General features: G+C 39.1%; 3 protein-coding genes and 1 pseudogene across 4 annotated transcripts; 1 reads left to right on the top strand and 3 right to left on the bottom strand.

The window, feature by feature from the left end:
* Positions 1-3,062: 3,062 nt before the first annotated feature.
* LOC126602769 (ammonium transporter 2 member 3-like) lies at positions 3,063-6,091 on the top strand (annotated as a pseudogene).
* Positions 6,092-6,329: 238 nt separating this feature from the next.
* LOC126603228 (bifunctional nuclease 2-like) lies at positions 6,330-8,988 on the bottom strand. The gene is made up of 9 exons (XM_050270007.1): positions 8,652-8,988; positions 8,184-8,396; positions 8,035-8,087; positions 7,899-7,955; positions 7,486-7,551; positions 7,323-7,394; positions 7,057-7,166; positions 6,883-6,974; positions 6,330-6,731 (listed from the first exon to the last, which is right to left on the bottom strand). The coding sequence occupies exons 1-9, from the start codon at positions 8,908-8,910 to the stop codon at positions 6,679-6,681; spliced, it is 975 nt and encodes a 324-aa protein (XP_050125964.1). The 5' UTR covers positions 8,911-8,988; the 3' UTR covers positions 6,330-6,678.
* Positions 8,989-9,729: 741 nt separating this feature from the next.
* LOC126603227 (ankyrin repeat domain-containing protein, chloroplastic) lies at positions 9,730-12,275 on the bottom strand. The gene is made up of 7 exons (XM_050270006.1): positions 11,407-12,275; positions 11,099-11,175; positions 10,873-10,971; positions 10,675-10,773; positions 10,484-10,582; positions 10,290-10,388; positions 9,730-10,096 (listed from the first exon to the last, which is right to left on the bottom strand). The coding sequence occupies exons 1-7, from the start codon at positions 12,119-12,121 to the stop codon at positions 9,998-10,000; spliced, it is 1,287 nt and encodes a 428-aa protein (XP_050125963.1). The 5' UTR covers positions 12,122-12,275; the 3' UTR covers positions 9,730-9,997.
* Positions 12,276-13,974: 1,699 nt separating this feature from the next.
* Positions 13,975-17,159, bottom strand: LOC126603229 (serine/arginine-rich splicing factor SR45a-like). 2 transcript variants are annotated; one of them, XM_050270008.1, is made up of 8 exons: positions 17,024-17,159; positions 16,911-16,930; positions 15,836-15,967; positions 15,683-15,712; positions 15,430-15,529; positions 15,169-15,318; positions 14,503-14,572; positions 13,975-14,409 (listed from the first exon to the last, which is right to left on the bottom strand). In XM_050270008.1, the coding sequence occupies exons 1-8, from the start codon at positions 17,024-17,026 to the stop codon at positions 14,174-14,176; spliced, it is 741 nt and encodes a 246-aa protein (XP_050125965.1). In that variant the 5' UTR covers positions 17,027-17,159; the 3' UTR covers positions 13,975-14,173. The 2 variants fall into 2 exon arrangements, with proteins under 2 accessions (XP_050125965.1, XP_050125966.1); XM_050270009.1 differs by having other exon boundaries at positions 15,689-15,712; positions 17,024-17,158.
* Positions 17,160-18,723: the final 1,564 nt, after the last annotated feature.

Raw genomic sequence — 18,723 nt, forward strand, 5'->3', positions numbered from 1 at the left:
GGATCGTTATTTAATCCCCCACTCATAATCGTTGGTTATTTTTTTCTCAAGCTCGATTTCGATTGTACGAATAATCAGGCTAAATACGAAGCCCTTGTTATTGGCCTCAGCGTGCTACACGATTTGCAGGCAACTCGTGTCCTTGTTCTTGGTGACTTCAAACTTATCATTAATCAACTCAACGGGACTTTTCGTTGCATGAGTTGTACTCTGGCACCTTACCACATGGTTGCCAGCTATTTGGCTGAATTTTTCGACGACGTAACTTTCAAACACATTTCATGAGTTTATAACACTGACGCTAACGAATTGGCTCAAATTACATCCGGAGCCTAACACATATAGGGCAAATTAGGCTGAGAAGTACCTGTGTCACGACAAGCACTTTCAGCCTTGATTAATCAGCAAATTCTCCAACGTGATTGCTTGATCCATACACGGGTTATGTCCTTGCCTTTGTTGTTAGAACAGAAGGACACTATTGAGGTTTGTGCGGTCGAGGCATTTCCAGACGATTGAAGAAGGACGATTATGCGATATATTGATAACCCTATTGGTACCACACATATTAGGCCTCAGACCTTGACACATTGGGCCTCAACATTTGGGCCTCATTACCGAGCCCATAATTATGTAAAAATAGGAGCCTCTTATTCTATAAAAGAGGACTCATCCCCCCTCACAAATCGGACTCGGTGAACCCAACAGAGGGCAATACCCTCACAAGAATGTTGTTGTGTTTGTGAGGGTATTGCCATCTGTTGGGTTCACCGAGTCCGATTTGTGAAGGGGGAGGAGTCCCCTTTTATAAAATAAGAGGCTATTCTTTTTACATAATTATGGGCTCGGTAATGAGGCCCAAATGTTGAGGCCCAATGTGTCAAGGTCTGAGGCCCAATATGTGTGGAACCAACAGTAGTCTCCCAAGTCTTCAGTCAAGATAGTCTTTTGGCTGGAGACTTGAAATTTCAGTCCATGTGTGGACCGAAGTAACTAGATGTCATCTAGAACTAATACTCGATATGAGGCGGTGCTCAATATGAAATAATGCTCAACTAGAAGTAGCACATGTTGTGAGGCTGCTCGGCTTGTAGCTTATGTTGCCTTGGTTGGCTTGGCTTGCGGCGTTGAAAGTGAGGGAGTCCCTTTTATAGAATAAGGGCTCGCTCCTCAATACATAAATGATGGGCTAGAGTTGATGCTCGCGGCGAGGCGGTTGCTCAGCAGGCGGCGATGCTCTTTAATGATGGTGAGGGAGTCCCTTTTATAGAATAAGGGCTCGTTCCTCAATACATAAGTGATGGGCTAGAGTTGATGTTTGCGGCGAGGTGGTTGCTCGGCAGGCGGCGATGCTCTCTAATGATGGTGAGGGAGTCCCTTTTATAGAATAAGGGATCGCTCCTTAATACATGAATAATGGGTGCTCTCTAATGAAAGTAAGAGAGTCTCTTTTATAAAATAAGAGCTCGCTCCTCAATACATAATTAATGGGTGCTTTCTAATGAAAGTGAGGGAGTATCTTTTATAAAATAAGGGTTCACTCCTCAGTACATAAATAATGGGCTAAGTCCCCCAAGTATTTTTCATGAGGCCTAGTTGCGGAAGCCCAATATATGGTACATAGTATAGTCCCCCAAGTCTTCAGTCAATAAAGTCTGTTGGTTGGAGACTTCAAATTTAATCCATGTATGGGTCGAAGTGGCGGTTGTTCAGAGGTGGTCTTTGTAGACCATGCACTAAAGCTTTGTAGGTGAAGCTTTGAAAGTGAAGCTTTGAAAGTGAAGCTTTGAAGCTGGAGCTTTTGTAAATGAAGCTTTGAAGCTAGAGCTCTGTAAATGAAGCTTTCAAAGCTAAAACTCTGTAAATGAAGCTTTCGAAGCTGATTGACATGAGTGATGCTCATGAATGTTTATGTTGATTGACATAAGTGATGCTCATGAATGTTGACATGAGTGATGCTCATAAATGTTGTGAAGAGGGATGCTCATGAATGTTTATGTATGATTGACATGAGTGATGCTCACGTATGATTTTTTGGAGTACTGGACGTACTTTTGATCACCTGGTTGGTGATAATAATAGCAGGCTGCCGAATAATTTTGGAGTACTGGACGTACTTTTGATCACCTGGTTGGTGATAATAGCGGCAGGTTGTTGAATAATTTTTTAGTACTGGACGTACTTTTGATCACCTGGTTGGTGATAATAGAGGGTGAACTTTAAGTGGATGGATGAATATTGGAGTTTGAAGCCATAGGGCCTGGCTCTTTTAGGCATATGATCATTCGCCCTCCACATAACATTCCAGCCCATTATATTAGGCTTGCCGTCTTTTTTTTGGCGTGCTGCCTTCTTTCTTTATTTATGATTACCCTCTGGTGGGGTTATACAGATGTCTTCAAAATATAAGAAAAGTAAATCACATCATTAAAAAAAATTGTTGAATGTGGGTATGGCAAATGGTGGGATAGTGGGATAGCATGTGCAGCTGGCAGTTGCCCGGGGGGGGGGGGGAGGGGAGGGTCTGCTTAATGGGTCATGCCCATAATTCCCTTCTCTACAATCATGCCATCACCCCGCAATTATCTCTGCTTTTTCCTTCTTTTTATCTTATTCGTTTTTTTCTACTTTTGCTTTCTGTTTTTGCTTTTGTTTCCCCTATCTTGAGATGATGTGCCACGAAGGCCGGTAGCTGTTATCGTCAGTATTTTGGTTATGGAGAAGATATAAAATAAAAGTATTTGGTGTTCGGTTAAAAACCCTGATCAAAAGAGTCATCCCCAATAGACGATGACAAGAAACAAAATCCCACTAGAGACTGTCCGTAACCTGAATAATCATACCCTAACAAGTTGACTCGGAGGTGGAGACTCAGCTCACTGAACAACTCGTACATCTGACCTAGATCAGCTGCGTTCCCATGCGAATGCAGAACAGTGAGCTTCGCCGACGGATTCCTTATGTACGCCGCCACGACGTCGTTCCCTCTCTTGGTCCGCAGCTTCAAGACATCGACATTTTCCCTCGTCCCCACCCTGATCATATTCACGGTCGTTACTCGAATGTCTTCCGAAAGAGTTTCTCCCTCTTCTTGTCAGCCTTCAACTGCCGGAAAACCCGCTGGGAACCCTATCCGGCAATGGTTTAAAGATCTTGTGGCGGTTCTCGATAAGGAGTCGATGACTTCTTTGGCAGTGAACATGGGTCAGGTCGACCCTTCCTTTAAACCTCGAGTGAAGAGGATAAGGGGAGGAATAGTGTGCCTAGGACGCGTTTGTTAAAATGTGTGTGTTGTTTGTTGCGTGCGGCTGAGCTCACGGTAGAGAGATCCATTGTTGAGCTGCTTGGAGCAGCGTATACACTTCAGCATCAGAGCGTCTGTGCCAGGTGTGGCGAAGCTAGTCCCCGCTTAGCAATCACCGTCATAGCCAACCCAGTAAGCTGAAGATCTTGTTCTCAGATAACCTCGACATGGAAGTTTCGTGATGAATATGATCGTACGGCTTGTGATGATTGGGCATGGAGAACAGCGTGGAGAATGAGGAGTTGGATTGGGTGTTGTGAAGGACACTGCACGAGCATAGACCACCGACCATGTTGCCACCATATGAAGAGCCACCACTGCACCTATGCATGATTTCTGTTTCTTTCTATTTCTCTTCCTTATTCTTCAAAAGATTCGAGTAAAAGTTTTGAACTTTCAAATAGGTTTTCTGAAATCTGGAATGGGTTTTGCTTAAAATTGAAGAGAAATGATTGGAGTGGGAGTGAGAGATGTGGTGGGTTTATAGTTAAGAGAGTAAAGAGAGTGAGAGACGAGGTGGCTCCGTGGGTTTTCTGGGAAAGCTTTAGGTTGTTGGGTTTTTTCCAGATTCACGGTGGAGGTGAAAAATTGAGAGAGAACTGACATAGCTTTTCGTGTCGATTCCTACAGACGGCGCCAAATGTTGATGCACAAAATCGGAGGGGTCTTGGAACAACGTAAATCCGACCATGAATATGTAAGAAAGTAAATAACACAAGATGTATTGTGGTTCACCCCAATGTTTGGGTTACGTCCACACTGATGTTGATTGTGTTTCTCTGTAACTGTATGTATGTATTACAAGCTCAAGGGGAGTCCCCCTGAGGAAGAGAGTGTTGTTGTGTTTGTGAGGGTATTTTGTGGCTTGGATGGACAGGATTCAATGGAGGATCTCCATTTGCAGCAAACGTGATCGCATCTTTGGCCTACACCCATATTTGCACCGCCGCCAGCCTTATGGTGTGGGTTTTCCTTGACATGTTGGTGTACCGGAAAAGCTCTTCATCGGTGCGGTCCAGGGGATGATCACCGGCCTCGTCTGCATCACACCTGGTGCAGGTAAACTACTCATTGCTCAATTGACCTAACCAATGAAAACATCCTCTTACACGAATGCATGACATGTTATGTTATTATACTATCAATTAATCGTATATTTTGTTTTGAAGTGTAGCGTAAGATACTTTAATATAACATGTCACATATCAAATGATGCTTATCAATATATGTGAACTAGGTTTTGATTAACATTAATTGATATAACTAGGGGTGCAAAATGGATTGAAAATTCTAATTCAAATCGAAAATTTTCATTCCAAATTTGAAAATTTTCCGATTCTGAAAATTTTTGAAAAATTTGGATGGCAATTGGAATGTACCTATCCAAACCGAAATTCCTAAATTCCAATACTATAAAAATAAAAATAAAACCATGGATAATCTTATTTTATCAAGTTTATTGTTGTATTTAGATATGTCTTATTTCGGATTTTGTGTATTTAATAATACTATTATACTTTATAGATGGACAATATTATATCTTGTCAAATATGATTTTATGTCAAACACAAATGTAACGGTCTACAAATATTGTAAAAATTTAGAAATTGAATTGAATGGCAGACATATAAAAGTTTGAAAATTTTCAAAATCTTGCAAAATGTAGGAGGTCCGAATTAAGTTCTGAACATTACGAGATAAAACCGATTCCGAAATTTCTGATAAATTTTGATAATCCAAAATTGCGAGATTGGAACTAATATTGATTCCGAAATTTTTGGATTGGCATTGGGAACGCTTGTTTCCAATCCGACCGAAAATCACTCCTAGATATAACAAATACAAATGCTCTCGTATAATAAAATACACGACATGTTAAATTATCAGACTGTCACTCTTCGCTAATTGATCAAGTGGATTGTTGTTTTAAAATCCATCATCAAATAGTCTGACAACATAATGTGTCACTTATCTAACAATTAAACATAATGTAATCATTGCTTTCATAAAACAAGAACATGATGGTTAGGAATGTTTATGAACTTGGCTTTGATTCATTTAAGAAAGTAAAAACAAGCAATTTTGCAGCATTCCACCAATAATATGAACATGATCGAGCAGGGATTGTGGAGCCATGGGGAGCACTAATAATGGGAGCAATGTCTGGCTCAATACCTTGGTACACGATGATGATGTTGCACAGAAGATCGGCCTTCTTCCAAAGCGTCGACGACACGTTGGGGGTCTTCCACACGCACGCAGTAGCCGGCCTCTTGGGGGGACTCCTCTCGGGCTTCTTTGGCCGATCCGACCTTCTCCGAATGATGCACCCCCACTAAACCTACGGTCCTGGCTTAATGTACTGCATCCTTGAAGGGAAAACAAAAGTTGGCCTCCAACAAATGGGGTACCAGACCGGCGGAGCACTTTTCATCATCTGGTGGAACGCCGTTGTCAGGAGCTTGATTTGCATTTTGATCAACCGCATAGTTGATCTTCGAATGAACGAAGAGGACCTCGACATTGGTGATGATGCTGCGCACGGAGAAGAAGCGTATGCCCTGTGGGGAGACGGTGAGAAGACGTCTACACAGATTCGATGGCAGAATCCACGGATTCCTTCCATTTGCAGATGCGAGGAGCATAGTTTTGTAGCGGAAATGTAGTAGGTTTTGCAGTACTTTCCCCCGGTTTTTATCGTTCAAAGAATGCGTGGAACTAGTTCAATCCATAATTTTGTTCTCGTCTGTAAAGCGTACATGTTCATACCGGTGAAGAATGTAGCTACTGGAGTACAAGTTGTGACATGTAATTTATGTTCGTGTCACAATGTTTTATGTAATTTGGTGAAGAAAAAATAACAACATACTGCAATAATCCAATTTTATCGCGTTATGGTTCGAATTACAACTACTGTTGGAACACAATCGAAATGCTATCGCTGTCAAGGATTCATACACGCAAGCTTTAGAAGAAGGTAAATGTAGTAGAAGAATCACTGCACAAATGTAATAAAACATCCATCTTTTGAAACAAGATTTTTTTTCAATTCGTTTACGGGCAAACACAATATGATCATTCTTTTCATACAACATTTTGGTAAGATTTACAAACTCTGGAATTCTGGATATCTCCAAGGAAAACTGACCGTCTTTAGGGTTTGGAAGATCCAACTAAATACACGATTTATATTTACAAATTTGGGGAAAATATACTAGGGTAGCTGTACATTCAATAATTTGGAAGTTCCCTCGTCATTGAGTAACTCGTAAAGGTGTTGCTTGCACCAGAATCTTTGTGATGAAAAGCTACGCCAAAAGCCTCAAAGGCATATTTCTAAGAAACCATTAGAAGAGGATAACCTTCTATAGTGATTAAGGCCCTTGAATTGACTTGCGAAGCTTGAATAGTTCGTCTTTCCACATGGCTGCAGGAACCAGTCGTTAATTTGCAAATGATACGATATATAAAAACATGAATCAGGCAATCAGAAGCAAATCGATGAAAAAAAGGGAAAATGTAACGTGACTTAGTAATTGTATATGTTACAAAAGCAGTGAAAAGTCCTGATAAAATACCTGCATCTTTATATCTTTCCTCTTTGATAGCTAAATCGATATTCTTAACCAAACCAAGTTCTTGAATTAAAGAATCTGGGCCCTCTATAGCACTGAAAAGAATACAACATATGATCATACACACAAAAAAAACTGACGAAACAAAATTGAGACCCCTAAAATACAACTCAGTACCTGTCAAGAGATACGTCGTAACAAGACTTTGTATCGTGCACTCTGCCCATCCCATAACTGATCCTCACAGCATCTGTTAAGACAATCTGTTTGTTTACATATATGGGTGCCTGCACGTGGCAAGTGTCACTAGAACTTAACAGCAATTTCAATGAAACGGTCATGTGTAAGCTTAAGGTTTCTTGCTTGGACATGAAGCAGCAGGAATATTTATGTACATAAAGTCTATGAGTATTTGTGTTGAGGAAGGCAGGAGATGTAGATACCTTGCATCTATGTGCGAAATTTATGGCATCTGACGGGCGTGCATCCACACTAAGAAAGCCATTTTCCCCTGGCTGCAGATAACAGGAACCTCAATGTCATAAGGTTGCTTCATTTTCTTTAAAAGATTAGGACATAACTCATATGGTTTTTAACTTTTACCACCTTGCTAAAGTACAATCTGGCAAAGTAAGTATTCCGCACTCTTTCCGTAATTCTCACCATATTCACCTGGAATTGAAGTGGTGACAAAAATAAGACAATGACCAGAATGGTATTACCTCCCACCTTGTACTTGGAAAACTAATATTGTACAATCAAAGTGCAATGCTACCATTAGGGATCTAAAGACTATCAATGTCTTCTTCCGTCGGACGAATTATATACTTGCGATCCCTTCTCAACACTCACTTTTTTTCTACATTCTAGTTATTGGTATCGTTAGATTTCTTATGAACATGCAATAAACATAGAGTGAGACTAGTGAGTAGCTAAAGCAGGAAAAGGACAAACGACAAAAGCCTTCTCTTCGACCCTTCAGAAAGTAAACTTAAAACACACACAAATTAGCTCCATACTTGATAGCCGAGTTTGTCAACAAGGTTTCTTAAGAACTGGAAATGATCTGGGGAGTCCTGCAGCAAGACCATTTACGGGATCAAAATACATTACATAAGAAAGAACCAACTTAATTAACAGAGCTCAAACAGTTACCCCATTCTCATCTCCCCACTGGGCATCTATGAGATTTTCTATCGCAAATTCGCCTGAAAACAAAAATCAGATAACGACATTAATAACCGAGGACGAACACTCCAAATCACATTCACAATCATTCATATGACACACATAACTTCACATACCTACAACAATTGGCAGCAAAAAGTCTCCATCACAAGAAATCTTAAGAAAAATCGTGGGAGTTTGGAAACGCTGGACAAAGTTTCGGCCTAATGTATCAAGAATGTTTTGTTGTCGGCTGGCGTGGACCGAAAAGGGCCGCAATTTACCAGATAACTGCCATTTCGATTCTTCTTGAAACCCTCGCCTCTGCATACGGTAGTGCGATATAGTTTCTGCACTAATTAAACAGAAATAAACAACTTCAAAGACCTAATCACACTCAATTAGCAACAAATTACTCCACTTTAGGTCAAAATTGCTGAATTTAGGCAACAAAGACCATCCTTTGAACGAAATAGTAAGAAACAGAATCAAAATCAATTCAATAATCACAAATACATAGAAACGTACGTATTTGTATATGTATATAAACATGTATGCGATCACAGAGAGAGAGAGAGAGAGAGAGAGAGAGAGAGAGATGGGACCTGAGAGGAGGAGGGAAGCTTGAATGTGGTCGAAATCGTGATGATCGTCGGCATTGCTGGATCTAGAGCGAGAGGAAGAGCTGTTGCAGGTAATGCGGAGAGATTTGAGCCCACGACACCGTTTTGATGGTCTGATGAACCCTAATCGAACCGTGAAGACCAAGCGGCGCGAAGAGGAAGAAGAAGGCGAAGTTTTTGGGACCGGACGGATGGCAGCTGAGCGATCCGTCACGTGGAAATGAGCTCCGGCTCCGAGCATTGTTCCAAACCAAAATATCAACGTCTGAGAGAGAGAGGAGAGAGAGTTGATCTTTACTTCGGCTGGCTGCCTTCTTAACTCTTTTTTTAATCAATGTGATTAACGAGTTTAATTAACGATTAATTTTCTATAATTTTGTTCTAATCCTCCCTCTCAGGGATATGTCTCCCCAATTAAAAAAAGGGAATAATGTCAGAAGACCATTAATTTAAATTATATTTTGTAAATCATATGATATGTTTATTGATGATTAAATTATTAGTATTAACGTGCATATTTGTTTTTATTAGTGACACATCACATGATTTACAAATGTAATCTAACATTAGTCATGAAAAAACTCAAACTCGACCAGTTTCTATGGACCGGGGGCAACTCGATCCATTTCGATTGCGCGAATGTGACTCGGTGCTTGCACAAATAAATGTGCGTAACAATAACAAAAAGCAGCATGTCGACATATCATAACGAATTTAATAAAAAATATTTAGCATAGCAATGACATATCAGCATAAGATAGCATAATGACACGTGATGTATCATTTTTTCTTCTGATAATACGATATTTTAAATTACCATAATCAATATAATCTATAAAAGAAAGAATTTTGAATTCGCGTGCACGCTTCACCTAAACCCACATAAAACACGTGATTTTACACGTTAAATGAGTTGTCCTCAAGACTTGATTGATGTAGCACACTTTTGTTTCATGCAAACATCATGTATGTACGTGTCCAGCCCCTTTCAATTGCGTTGAGCACGTGCCGAGCTCGTGCTGACTCGAGCTTCTTTTGTGCCTAACACGAACAGTCCAAATATGTAACGAGATATTCTGCAATTCAATTTCAGTGACTTCAAGTACAAAACATTACAAAGTTGGTACATAGCTAATGATTTTGAGCTTCAAATGTTCCCCTTTCGATATTCCAGTTGGCGTTTTCGCAGTTGTAACAGCATCAGCTCGTGAGTTGGAAAGCTGAATCTTTGATGTAAAGTTATGGCAGATCAAACCCTGGTTTGCCATCAGATCATTTGGCCAGCTGACACACTGATGAGTCGAATATGCGATTAGAATATCCAACTATTAACGCGACTTCGGAAGAAGTTTCAACAACTTAATTAGCTCGTAAGTCCTCGTGTCTTGACCAGAGTAGAGGCAAAGGTCAAGAGGGGTTAAACCATCCTGCAAGAAAGTATAGATGACTTGCAATCATTCATCATAACATTCGCAAATCTTACGGTCCACCCACATCAAGGTGATGAGATGCATACACCGGAAAGTCAATAAGTTGCTTAAACTTGAACAGCGTTATATAAGAGGAGATATTATGGAGAACAGTTCAAGCATGTGCAGAATCCAGAACTACTATGTTTACCTTGTTCTTCAATGTCTTATTCGCTCCTTTAATCAGCAAAAGCCTCACAACATCTGTTCTTCGGCCTTGAACAGCTAGGTGTAACGGCGTCCAACCATCCTATATGGTGAAAGTAACTTTTTTAATTATACTTCTCTGGATTATTATAGATTGAAGTTGCATAATAAAGTGCTAGGGGAAATTAAAATCCGTACGTTGTCCTCAAGGTTTAGATCAACATTATATAACAGAAGAATTTTGATTGCTTGACTGGAAGCTGTTCGAACAGCATAATGCATCAATGTGCCGCCATCCTGGTTTTTACCATAAACATTTAATTAGGACAATAATCTTCACACCAATTCTAAACTGGATACAGTGATACACTAGGTGAATTTGTACTCACTTTATCACGAAAAAATGGATTAGCTGATTCTCTCAAAAGATAGTTCGTGATGGCCTGGTTTTTACCAAGAATTGCTTTGTGGAGAGCACTCCAACCGTGCTGGAGGCGAAATGAACCAAATCTTAAATCAGGTATTGAAAAGCCAAGAAAAATATCCTGCATTCAACATTCTAAGGTAAAAGGCGGCCATTTACGTACCTTATCCACGACATTGATATCAGCATTATGTTTCAATAAAGCATCCATAAGGTAAAATTCTCCCGACGCAGCAAGAGTGTGCAGGGGTAGCCATTTGCTCTGAAAGAGTTTACAAATACTTTACAAACAACTTAATAACTTCAAGTTCATCAAGTTAGAAGTACAAAAACGTGATTATGTTTTATCCTGAACATGTACAAATGATCATAAGAAGGGGGAAGCTTACAGAGGTTGCAGCAGCTATATCAGGTTTTCGCTTATTAAGGAGGGCTTTTTCCTCTTTCGAAAATAACTTTCGGGGTCCTAATCATCCAAGCAACAAACAATGCCTCACATACCTTATGAATTAAACAAAACCCAAAAAACCCAATTCAAGTTCAACCTAAGAAAAGTTATCCATATTGAAAAATTGGTTAAGAAATAGAGTTTGGATACTTGATTATCTAAAGTTCACTAATTTTCCAACAAAATTCAGATCTAATATCCAAAAAATCGCAGTCACATCCGCAAAATTCAGTATAAAAAAGCAACTACCTTCAGATTTCTTAGCACCAGGCTCATAATTCCCACTGTTAAAATAATCTGCAACATCCTCCAATCCCTTCCCATAAACCGCCCACCTCGGATTCTTCGGCGCCACTCTCTCACTCAATTTCCTAGCATCCCCTTCATTCTCCTTCAACTTCTCCGCCGGAGCTAAACCAGAAGCATCATCCAAAACAAGTGGCTTCAATTGGTTCAATTTCGCCTCCCTATACGCCAAGTACTCCTCCAAATTCAAATCCCTAATCGGCTCTAGCCCCTTCTTCTGCTTCTCCACCCTCGTCCCGAACTGCAACTCCTGCGCAATCTCCCGCCGCTCTTTCTTCGTTATGTTAATCTCCGCCTGCACCTCCCGCCACTGGTCCGGAACCAAATTCTCCGACCCGATTTCGGAACCATCTCTTCTGGGTTTCGCTTTCTCGGGTCTGATTCGGTCGGTTTTGGTATCGTTTTGGAGGTAGGGGTCGTCGAACACGCCTTCTTCGAACACGACGCAGTCGCCGATTACATGGTCCTCGTCAAAATGGTCGGTTTGGACGGAGTAGGAAGAGGTGAAAGAGGGAAAGAGGCCATGGAGCTTTCGCGGGAACTTTAGGGTAGCAGGCGCCGAGAGCTTGCGAGGTGTGGTGGGGAGAGAGAGGGGTTTGGCGAGGAGGAGGGTGGATTGGGGGTTTAGAGAGAGTGGCATGGCCTTTGCACTTGCCATGCTTTCCCCAAAAATCAAAGATTTAAAATACCTTACAGCTACAGATTTAAGATTGTACAAGACCAGCAGGGATTTAACTTCGCTGCTGCTTACACGCAATTTTGGTTGGACAAGTATCTGAGTTTTGATTAATAAAAATTTAAAATTTGGAAACTTGTTCAATTGGAATTGGGTGTAAGCTGCTGAATTTGCAGCAGCCAAATTTAGTTCGCTTAGACCATCTTCAAAACTGGGCTAAAAGCCAAATTACCCCCCCCTAAACACTCTCTAACCCATGTTAAAATTTTAGGCTAAATGCCAAATGTTATTTCTGGGCCAAATACCCCCAGCTTTCACTCCGGGCTAAATGCCAAATGTTTATCGAAATTTAAATTTTTTTAGATTAAAATGTTCATAAAATTAATTTACAATAATCTACATATTTATTTATTTTTTTTAAATTGATTTAAGAAAAAAATTAGCCTAAGTTCATTATTTAATAATTCCCTAAAATTTTAGAGCAGAAGGGTTGGAGCAGAAAAGATGTTTCTGGGCTAAAAGCCAAATTTTCCGTGCTAAAAAATTTGGCTTTTAGCCCAAGGTTGGAGATGGTCTTAGCAGGGGTAAAACAAGCAAGCACAATGTGCTTATCAACATTGTTTCAAAGTGTTCTAGGTTTTAGTATAGATTATATTATATTTACAGAGTTTGAACCGAAATTGAAGTAGAACGGGACTAAAGTATCACTATGTTTACTTTTTTGTACTAGTGTCATGAGAAATGAATGTAGAAAGAAAATGTGGGAGGAAATAGAAGTATTACTAAAACAGTAAAAACCAAACTCCTACTATTTAAGTTGTATGCTTTTTACTTCTATTCTTCGACTTCATCCATGGTTATATGTGGTTATTTGCTTTACATAGGCATTGACACCATTTTCGCAACACGTTCATATTTTAAGAAATGTTAAGGAGATTTTCTCAAAATAAGACTCTTCATGAATTCTCCGGCACCTCATCTTTTTGGAACAATAAGATAAGTAACGGATAGTTATTGAAAGTTCTATTTTTGAAAGTCCTCTTAGCATTTCTCTCATATTTTTCTCTCTACAGTTTTTTGCAACTTCATGAACTGTTTAATTAAGGATTTTTGCAAGTCATCAATCAAGTTTCAAGTTTTTACTCTAAGTTTTCTTGCAACTGTGTAAGTGTTTTTACGACTTTATTGTTCAAGTGTTATTTCTAAGTAATTTAAGTGTTACTGCACCTATTTAAGGTTTAAGGTTTAGTTAAGAAAAGTTGAGGCATTCTTAGATATTAACATCTAAGATTTTATAGTGATGCATGTGTGTTAAGAGTGTTTGCAATGGAATATTCGGATTAATATTTAATTTCGTTGAGTATGTTGATTATTACTTGACGCTGCATTAGTAACTGTCTGGCCACGAATATGTCTAGAGTAAAGAAGAGTTGCTATTTTCCACTCATAATCAGTTATGGGGCAACTATTTGAGTCCCTATAGGGTGGGACTACATTTTTGGTCCGTTGGAGGATGATTCCCTATATATAATGGAGAGCATTTTTGCTCACCATCATAAACTATGATGTATACTCACCATACACCTAATCAATTGACACATGTCATTTCACTTAATTCTAGTTAACTTTCACATTAAATGTTAGTTTTTCATAGATAAAGATGATTAGGAGAAAGTTTCAATTTTTGGTGAAGATTTTAACCCTATGTTTTCCAACCATGACATGGGCAAAGGCGATCAGCCAACTCAAGCTGATCATGACAAATTATATTTCATGCCTTAGGTAAGACTTGTTCCCTCAATTATCAAAAAGCAGATGCCAAAAGCAGACCAAAATCGACGAAAAGGAAGCCACGTACATATTTAAACACCATATCCAAGGTCTAAAACCAGCAAGATCCTACAATTAGTTAAAAAAAGCACGAAAAAACGAAACAAGAGGAACAGCAGACTCCGAGACACAGATCGATACACTCCTACATCGTGTTTCCAGATTCGTCACTTTTGACAGACGGGAGATACATCACATATAGACTCATCTAGAGCCACGAGCATACTTTCTTTCCGGGCTTCCATAGGGAGAATAAGACCTCTCTCTTCTTGATCTTCCGCCATATGGTGAGCCGCCCCTTGGAGAATAATTACGGCCACCTCTATAGGGTGAGCGCCTTGGAGACCTCCTATATCCATAGTCATCACGAGCTGATCCCCCACGGTACCTACCACGATCACGATCACGTTCACGATCTCGATCACGATCACCTCGGTAGCCTGTGACCAAGGCAGAGATAAAATATGAGAGAGAGGCAAACAAACCACAGAAAGGCAATAGACCATTTATTATTAAAAGCATATCAAACATACCATAGTCTCTAGTATTTTTCAACCCAAGATAATGCCCAGGTGTTGGCGTTCTTGGTCGCTTCCTCCGAGACTGAAAATAATCATAAATCCTCAATTACTGAAACTTCCGGTACACAATCTCAAAATGAATAAAAAAAGAATCATTAACAAAGTTGTAAAAAACAACAGAAACAGAAATCTCCAAGCGATGTCATTTTTAATAAACTCGGATTCCAGAGTATATATTTTAACAACTTAGAAGAATCTACATAAAGTAGTAAATTTGGACACAGAAACAAGCACAAGATATCTGGGCACCTACGTGATACGATTAATGTCCACAAAATGAATGCCAGTTATGAAATACCATAAAAGCCTGATTAGAAAGTTGTTCGTAATGTCCGTGGATTAGTTGAGGGTTGAAAGTTGAAAGTGAATGCTGAAGTTGTATAGTTGTTGGAATATAGTTGCTATGTTTAGTTGATCAGGCGCATTTGAAATGCTGTTTAAGCTTGCCATTGATCAAGCTGTTTCACTAAAGTTGACATGGATAAACTCATCATCTGTGATTGCTGCCAACATAGCTGACGCAATGACTTCTGAATATAACCAGAAAACTTCCAAGTCAAGAAAAAGTAAACCCAACTAGATGGTTTCAAGTTTATCACCGTATTAAAATCACATTACCCTCTCAACAGTTATGTATCGACCTTCCAGAACTGACTGATTGAGATTTTTAATGCACCGTTCAGCATCTTCAACTGAGTCCATCGTAATGAAGGCAAAACCACGAGAAATCCGAGTCCGAGGCTCCATAACAAGAAAGCATGAAGCTACCTGAGGATGAATGCAAGCAAATATTATAAATGAAAAATTCATCAGTACACCATGTTTCAATAAAAAGTTCTAAAACAATTAACTTTAAAACAAACAATAAAATCGAAGCACCTTTCCCTCCTTCGAAAAGTGCCTTTCAACATCCTTCTCTGAGACCCTTGTAGATAGGCCGGTCACATACAATGTATTTCCAGGATTTATAGCAGCAGCCCTACCACACAAAAAAGACTAAGTTGAGCACTAGCAGCACCATCAGTCCATGTGGCCAGCACAGAAAAATATCAGTGTCATCAATGGGAACAAGGTTTGACAAGATTCAACTTTAGAAACACGTATACTACCCAAAACCAAAACCAAAACTTACACCAACCTCCCAGGACTTCTGGACCTTGATCTGCACCAAAAAATGCCAACCATGTATCAGAAATATAAGTGGTACATGGCCAAAATATTAAAGTTATTAAAGTCAATGAGTAACATAGTGAAAAGTACATATAAGCAAAAAATTAACACCAACCTGCCACGACTTCTAGAGCGAGACCTCTGCCTTGGTGGCCTAGACAATGATCTTGACCTCGACCTTGGCCTAGACCAAGACCTAGACCTGGACCTGGACTGAGCTCTCCAAGGAGAAGGGGATCGTGAATACCTGATTTATCCATACACAATATAAATTTTTTGAACAACTTGAAATAAATAAAAAATAAACATTGATAATCTTATTTGAACTCCGCTGCATAGTGAATATACATAATTAAGACCGCAAACTCAAACCTAATATTCTATCCAAAATAACATTTATCTATAGTGTGAATTTAACAGACCCTAGAATTTTCCAAAATGGAACCATATTAAACCTTGCATAAACATATTAACCTTATTGAGGGATGCTAGAATGTTCCAAATTGGGCATTTCACCCACTATTCAAGTCAAATTTGAAACATTCTTGAAATCGCAATGGAAAAATAAACAAATGCTCAAAGAGCATAAACTTTCAGGTCACTTGATTCTATATTTCTATAACACATTGAACAACTTCAAAGCCTAATAGTAAATTACAAACATCTATGCTACAATTACAGCACTTAAATGGTAAACAAACCCTCTCGCGTAAAAACAGTTGCCACATTATGGTCTCTCCAAGAAACCCTCAAATTTCACATCGGAATATCTTCCATAGACTATGGCGAAGCACATCAAGCACAACCACATGAACCTAACATAACCCACATGCGCTCCAGCATATCTCAACTGTATTTCTAAAACAATTAGCTAATATTGAAAATCCTAAAACAGGGAATTTGTGTGTTGTTCCTTTCCTATAATCACTAAGGGAGGGCCTTAAAGTATCGGTTTCGACACAAAAGTTTACGAAAAATAAGAGATAACCAGAGACAAACATAGCAAAAGAAATGTTCCCAATCCATCGCCCAAAAAACCAGTTAAACACACAGCAAATTATAAACTTCAACAGATCGAAAGCCTGGATACATACATAATGTCAAAGTACAATTCTTTCTTTCAGACAAACATGGTAGGATGCAATTCCAAACCAGAAATTGAAAACAAGAATTGGGATTTTAGGGCTTACTTTTTGCGTAGAGAATCCGCCTGCACAAAAATTGTAAAACAAAAAAGGGATTAAAATTTTGAACCTTTGTCGAGCATGGAACAGCTGCATACGAAGTTCAAGAGAGAAATTACCATTTTCAGAGGGCAAAGGCGAAGGACTCTAGAGAGAGAGAGAAGAATGGAGGTAATTAGGGTTTGGGGTCAATGAGCTTTCTTGGATGGGAAAGCGCTGTTTTGCATCTATTTTCTGCGTAGGACCGGAGAATGACATTCAATATTTGTTCGGGAACGATCCTCTACGGCGAGGCACATTTTTATTAGGTGTAATTTTCTTTTTATTAAAGATTGAAGTTTGAGTGCAATTACAATGTGCTGAAAAGAATTAAAGAAAAATTAAGAAATAAATAGATTAACTAACAGGCGTATGACATTAAAATAAGTTTATAAGTTTGTGTATGACATTGCAAAGTTTTAAAGATGAGGTATGATTTTACAATTGCACCCATATTTAAGGGTGTAAATTGTATTTATCCAAGAATTAAAGACAAACATAATGGCATAGATGAGTCTCTCGTAGTTACATGCCCAAATAAATAATTTATTGAGCTTCCAATTTTAACCAACCGTCAGTATTGGCCGTTTATGTTTTCCGTTTCCATCACGGGTGTTCTTCTCATCTGGAGATTGTCTCCTCTTTCCCTGTCTGCACTCCTCCTCCTCCTCCATGTCTGCCACGACGTCATCTCAATACCTCATAAACCCACCGTCTCTGCAACCACAAAAGCCATCCACGTCTTCCAAAGCGCTCGCATCCACCATCTCCGGCATCCTCAAGATCAAACTCAATTTCCCGATATCCACAAGCTTTCACCTGTCGATGATGGCATTGTATTTCAGATCCCGCAGGATGCTATATTGCTATATGGACGGGTGGACGGATCCATGGTTGAACTAGAACCATGTTTCAAGAAGACCTCGTCAGCTTTAAGAGCACAGCTTGTTTTAGTGATTATTATTATTTCTCTTATATATGTCAATCCACCATCAATATCTAAAGTTCATCAATCATTCCTATGGCCACCAAAATTAATTGAAAATTCAGAAAACCTTATCAACTTTGCCTTTCGTTGTGAACTGTTATCTCAAAATTGCCAAGAGCTATTTGTGTGCGGCACGGCTCTGCATTTTGTTTTTTGTTTATTTTCTCTCTATTTGTGGTCTTTCGAGTTATCGAAAGTGAAGTTTTGAGTTTACATGCATTAGGGTGACAAAGCTTTTGCTTGATTTTATATATTCTGTCAAGCTTGAGTGAAACTTTAACCAAATAAATATTATTCTTTAAGCTTTGGTTTGGATATTGGAGTAGGATTCTCTCGAATCTCTCCCCTCTTTTTTCTCCTCCCCTTCTCTCCCCTCATAATTGAACAATCACGGTTAAGCCAATTCAACATCTTATATTATTTTTTTATAGCAAGAGAAAGACAAAATAAGAGAATGTGAGAGGAGGGGAGAGAATCCTAGTCCTTGGATATTTCTTATTATTTCGATTTTAGACATTCAGTTAAGATCGGTTCGTCTTGCTAATGTCATTGCGTTTAGTAGTATTCATGTTTATTTGTAAGTGAAAATTACGGGCAACAAATATATTATTTTAAAGGTCTCAATGGTGCAATAGATAAAATTATCATGTGTTTATATAGTACAATTTGCCTATTATGTACTTATCAGGTGGTATCACCGATTACAAGATAGTTTTCTTGACTCTTATAATATTTTGGTTGTGAAATTTTTGTTTCTGGTTGTTTGAAGTTTTGGTTGAAGTTGCCAAGAGA

The sequence above is a fragment of the Malus sylvestris genome, chromosome 15, assembly GCF_916048215.2.
Source record: "Malus sylvestris chromosome 15, drMalSylv7.2, whole genome shotgun sequence".
Taxonomy (NCBI): domain Eukaryota; kingdom Viridiplantae; phylum Streptophyta; class Magnoliopsida; order Rosales; family Rosaceae; genus Malus; species Malus sylvestris.

Bases quoted from the DNA above. Each gene is read 5' to 3' on its own strand.
- LOC126603228 (XM_050270007.1), bottom strand. From the start codon at position 8,910: ATGCTCGGAGCCGGAGCTCATTTCCACGTGACGGATCGCTCAGCTGCC. The intron at 8,088-8,183 runs GTATGTGAAGTT...TTTTGTTTTCAG, and splicing joins TTTGCTGCCAATTGTTGTAG to GCGAATTTGCGATAGAAAAT. The intron at 7,395-7,485 runs GTGGTAAAAGTT...TGTTATCTGCAG, and splicing joins CCAGATTGTACTTTAGCAAG to CCAGGGGAAAATGGCTTTCT.
- LOC126603227 (XM_050270006.1), bottom strand. From the start codon at position 12,121: ATGGCAAGTGCAAAGGCCATGCCACTCTCTCTAAACCCCCAATCCACC. The intron at 10,774-10,872 runs GTACGTAAATGG...TTTCGCCTCCAG, and splicing joins ATATCAATGTCGTGGATAAG to CACGGTTGGAGTGCTCTCCA. The intron at 10,097-10,289 runs GTAAACATAGTA...ACTTTCTTGCAG, and splicing joins ATAAGACATTGAAGAACAAG to GATGGTTTAACCCCTCTTGA.
- LOC126603229 (XM_050270008.1), bottom strand. The intron at 15,319-15,429 runs GTGCTTCGATTT...ATTCATCCTCAG, and splicing joins ACTTTTCGAAGGAGGGAAAG to GTAGCTTCATGCTTTCTTGT. The intron at 14,410-14,502 runs GTATGTTTGATA...CCTTGGTCACAG, and splicing joins GAAAAATACTAGAGACTATG to GCTACCGAGGTGATCGTGAT.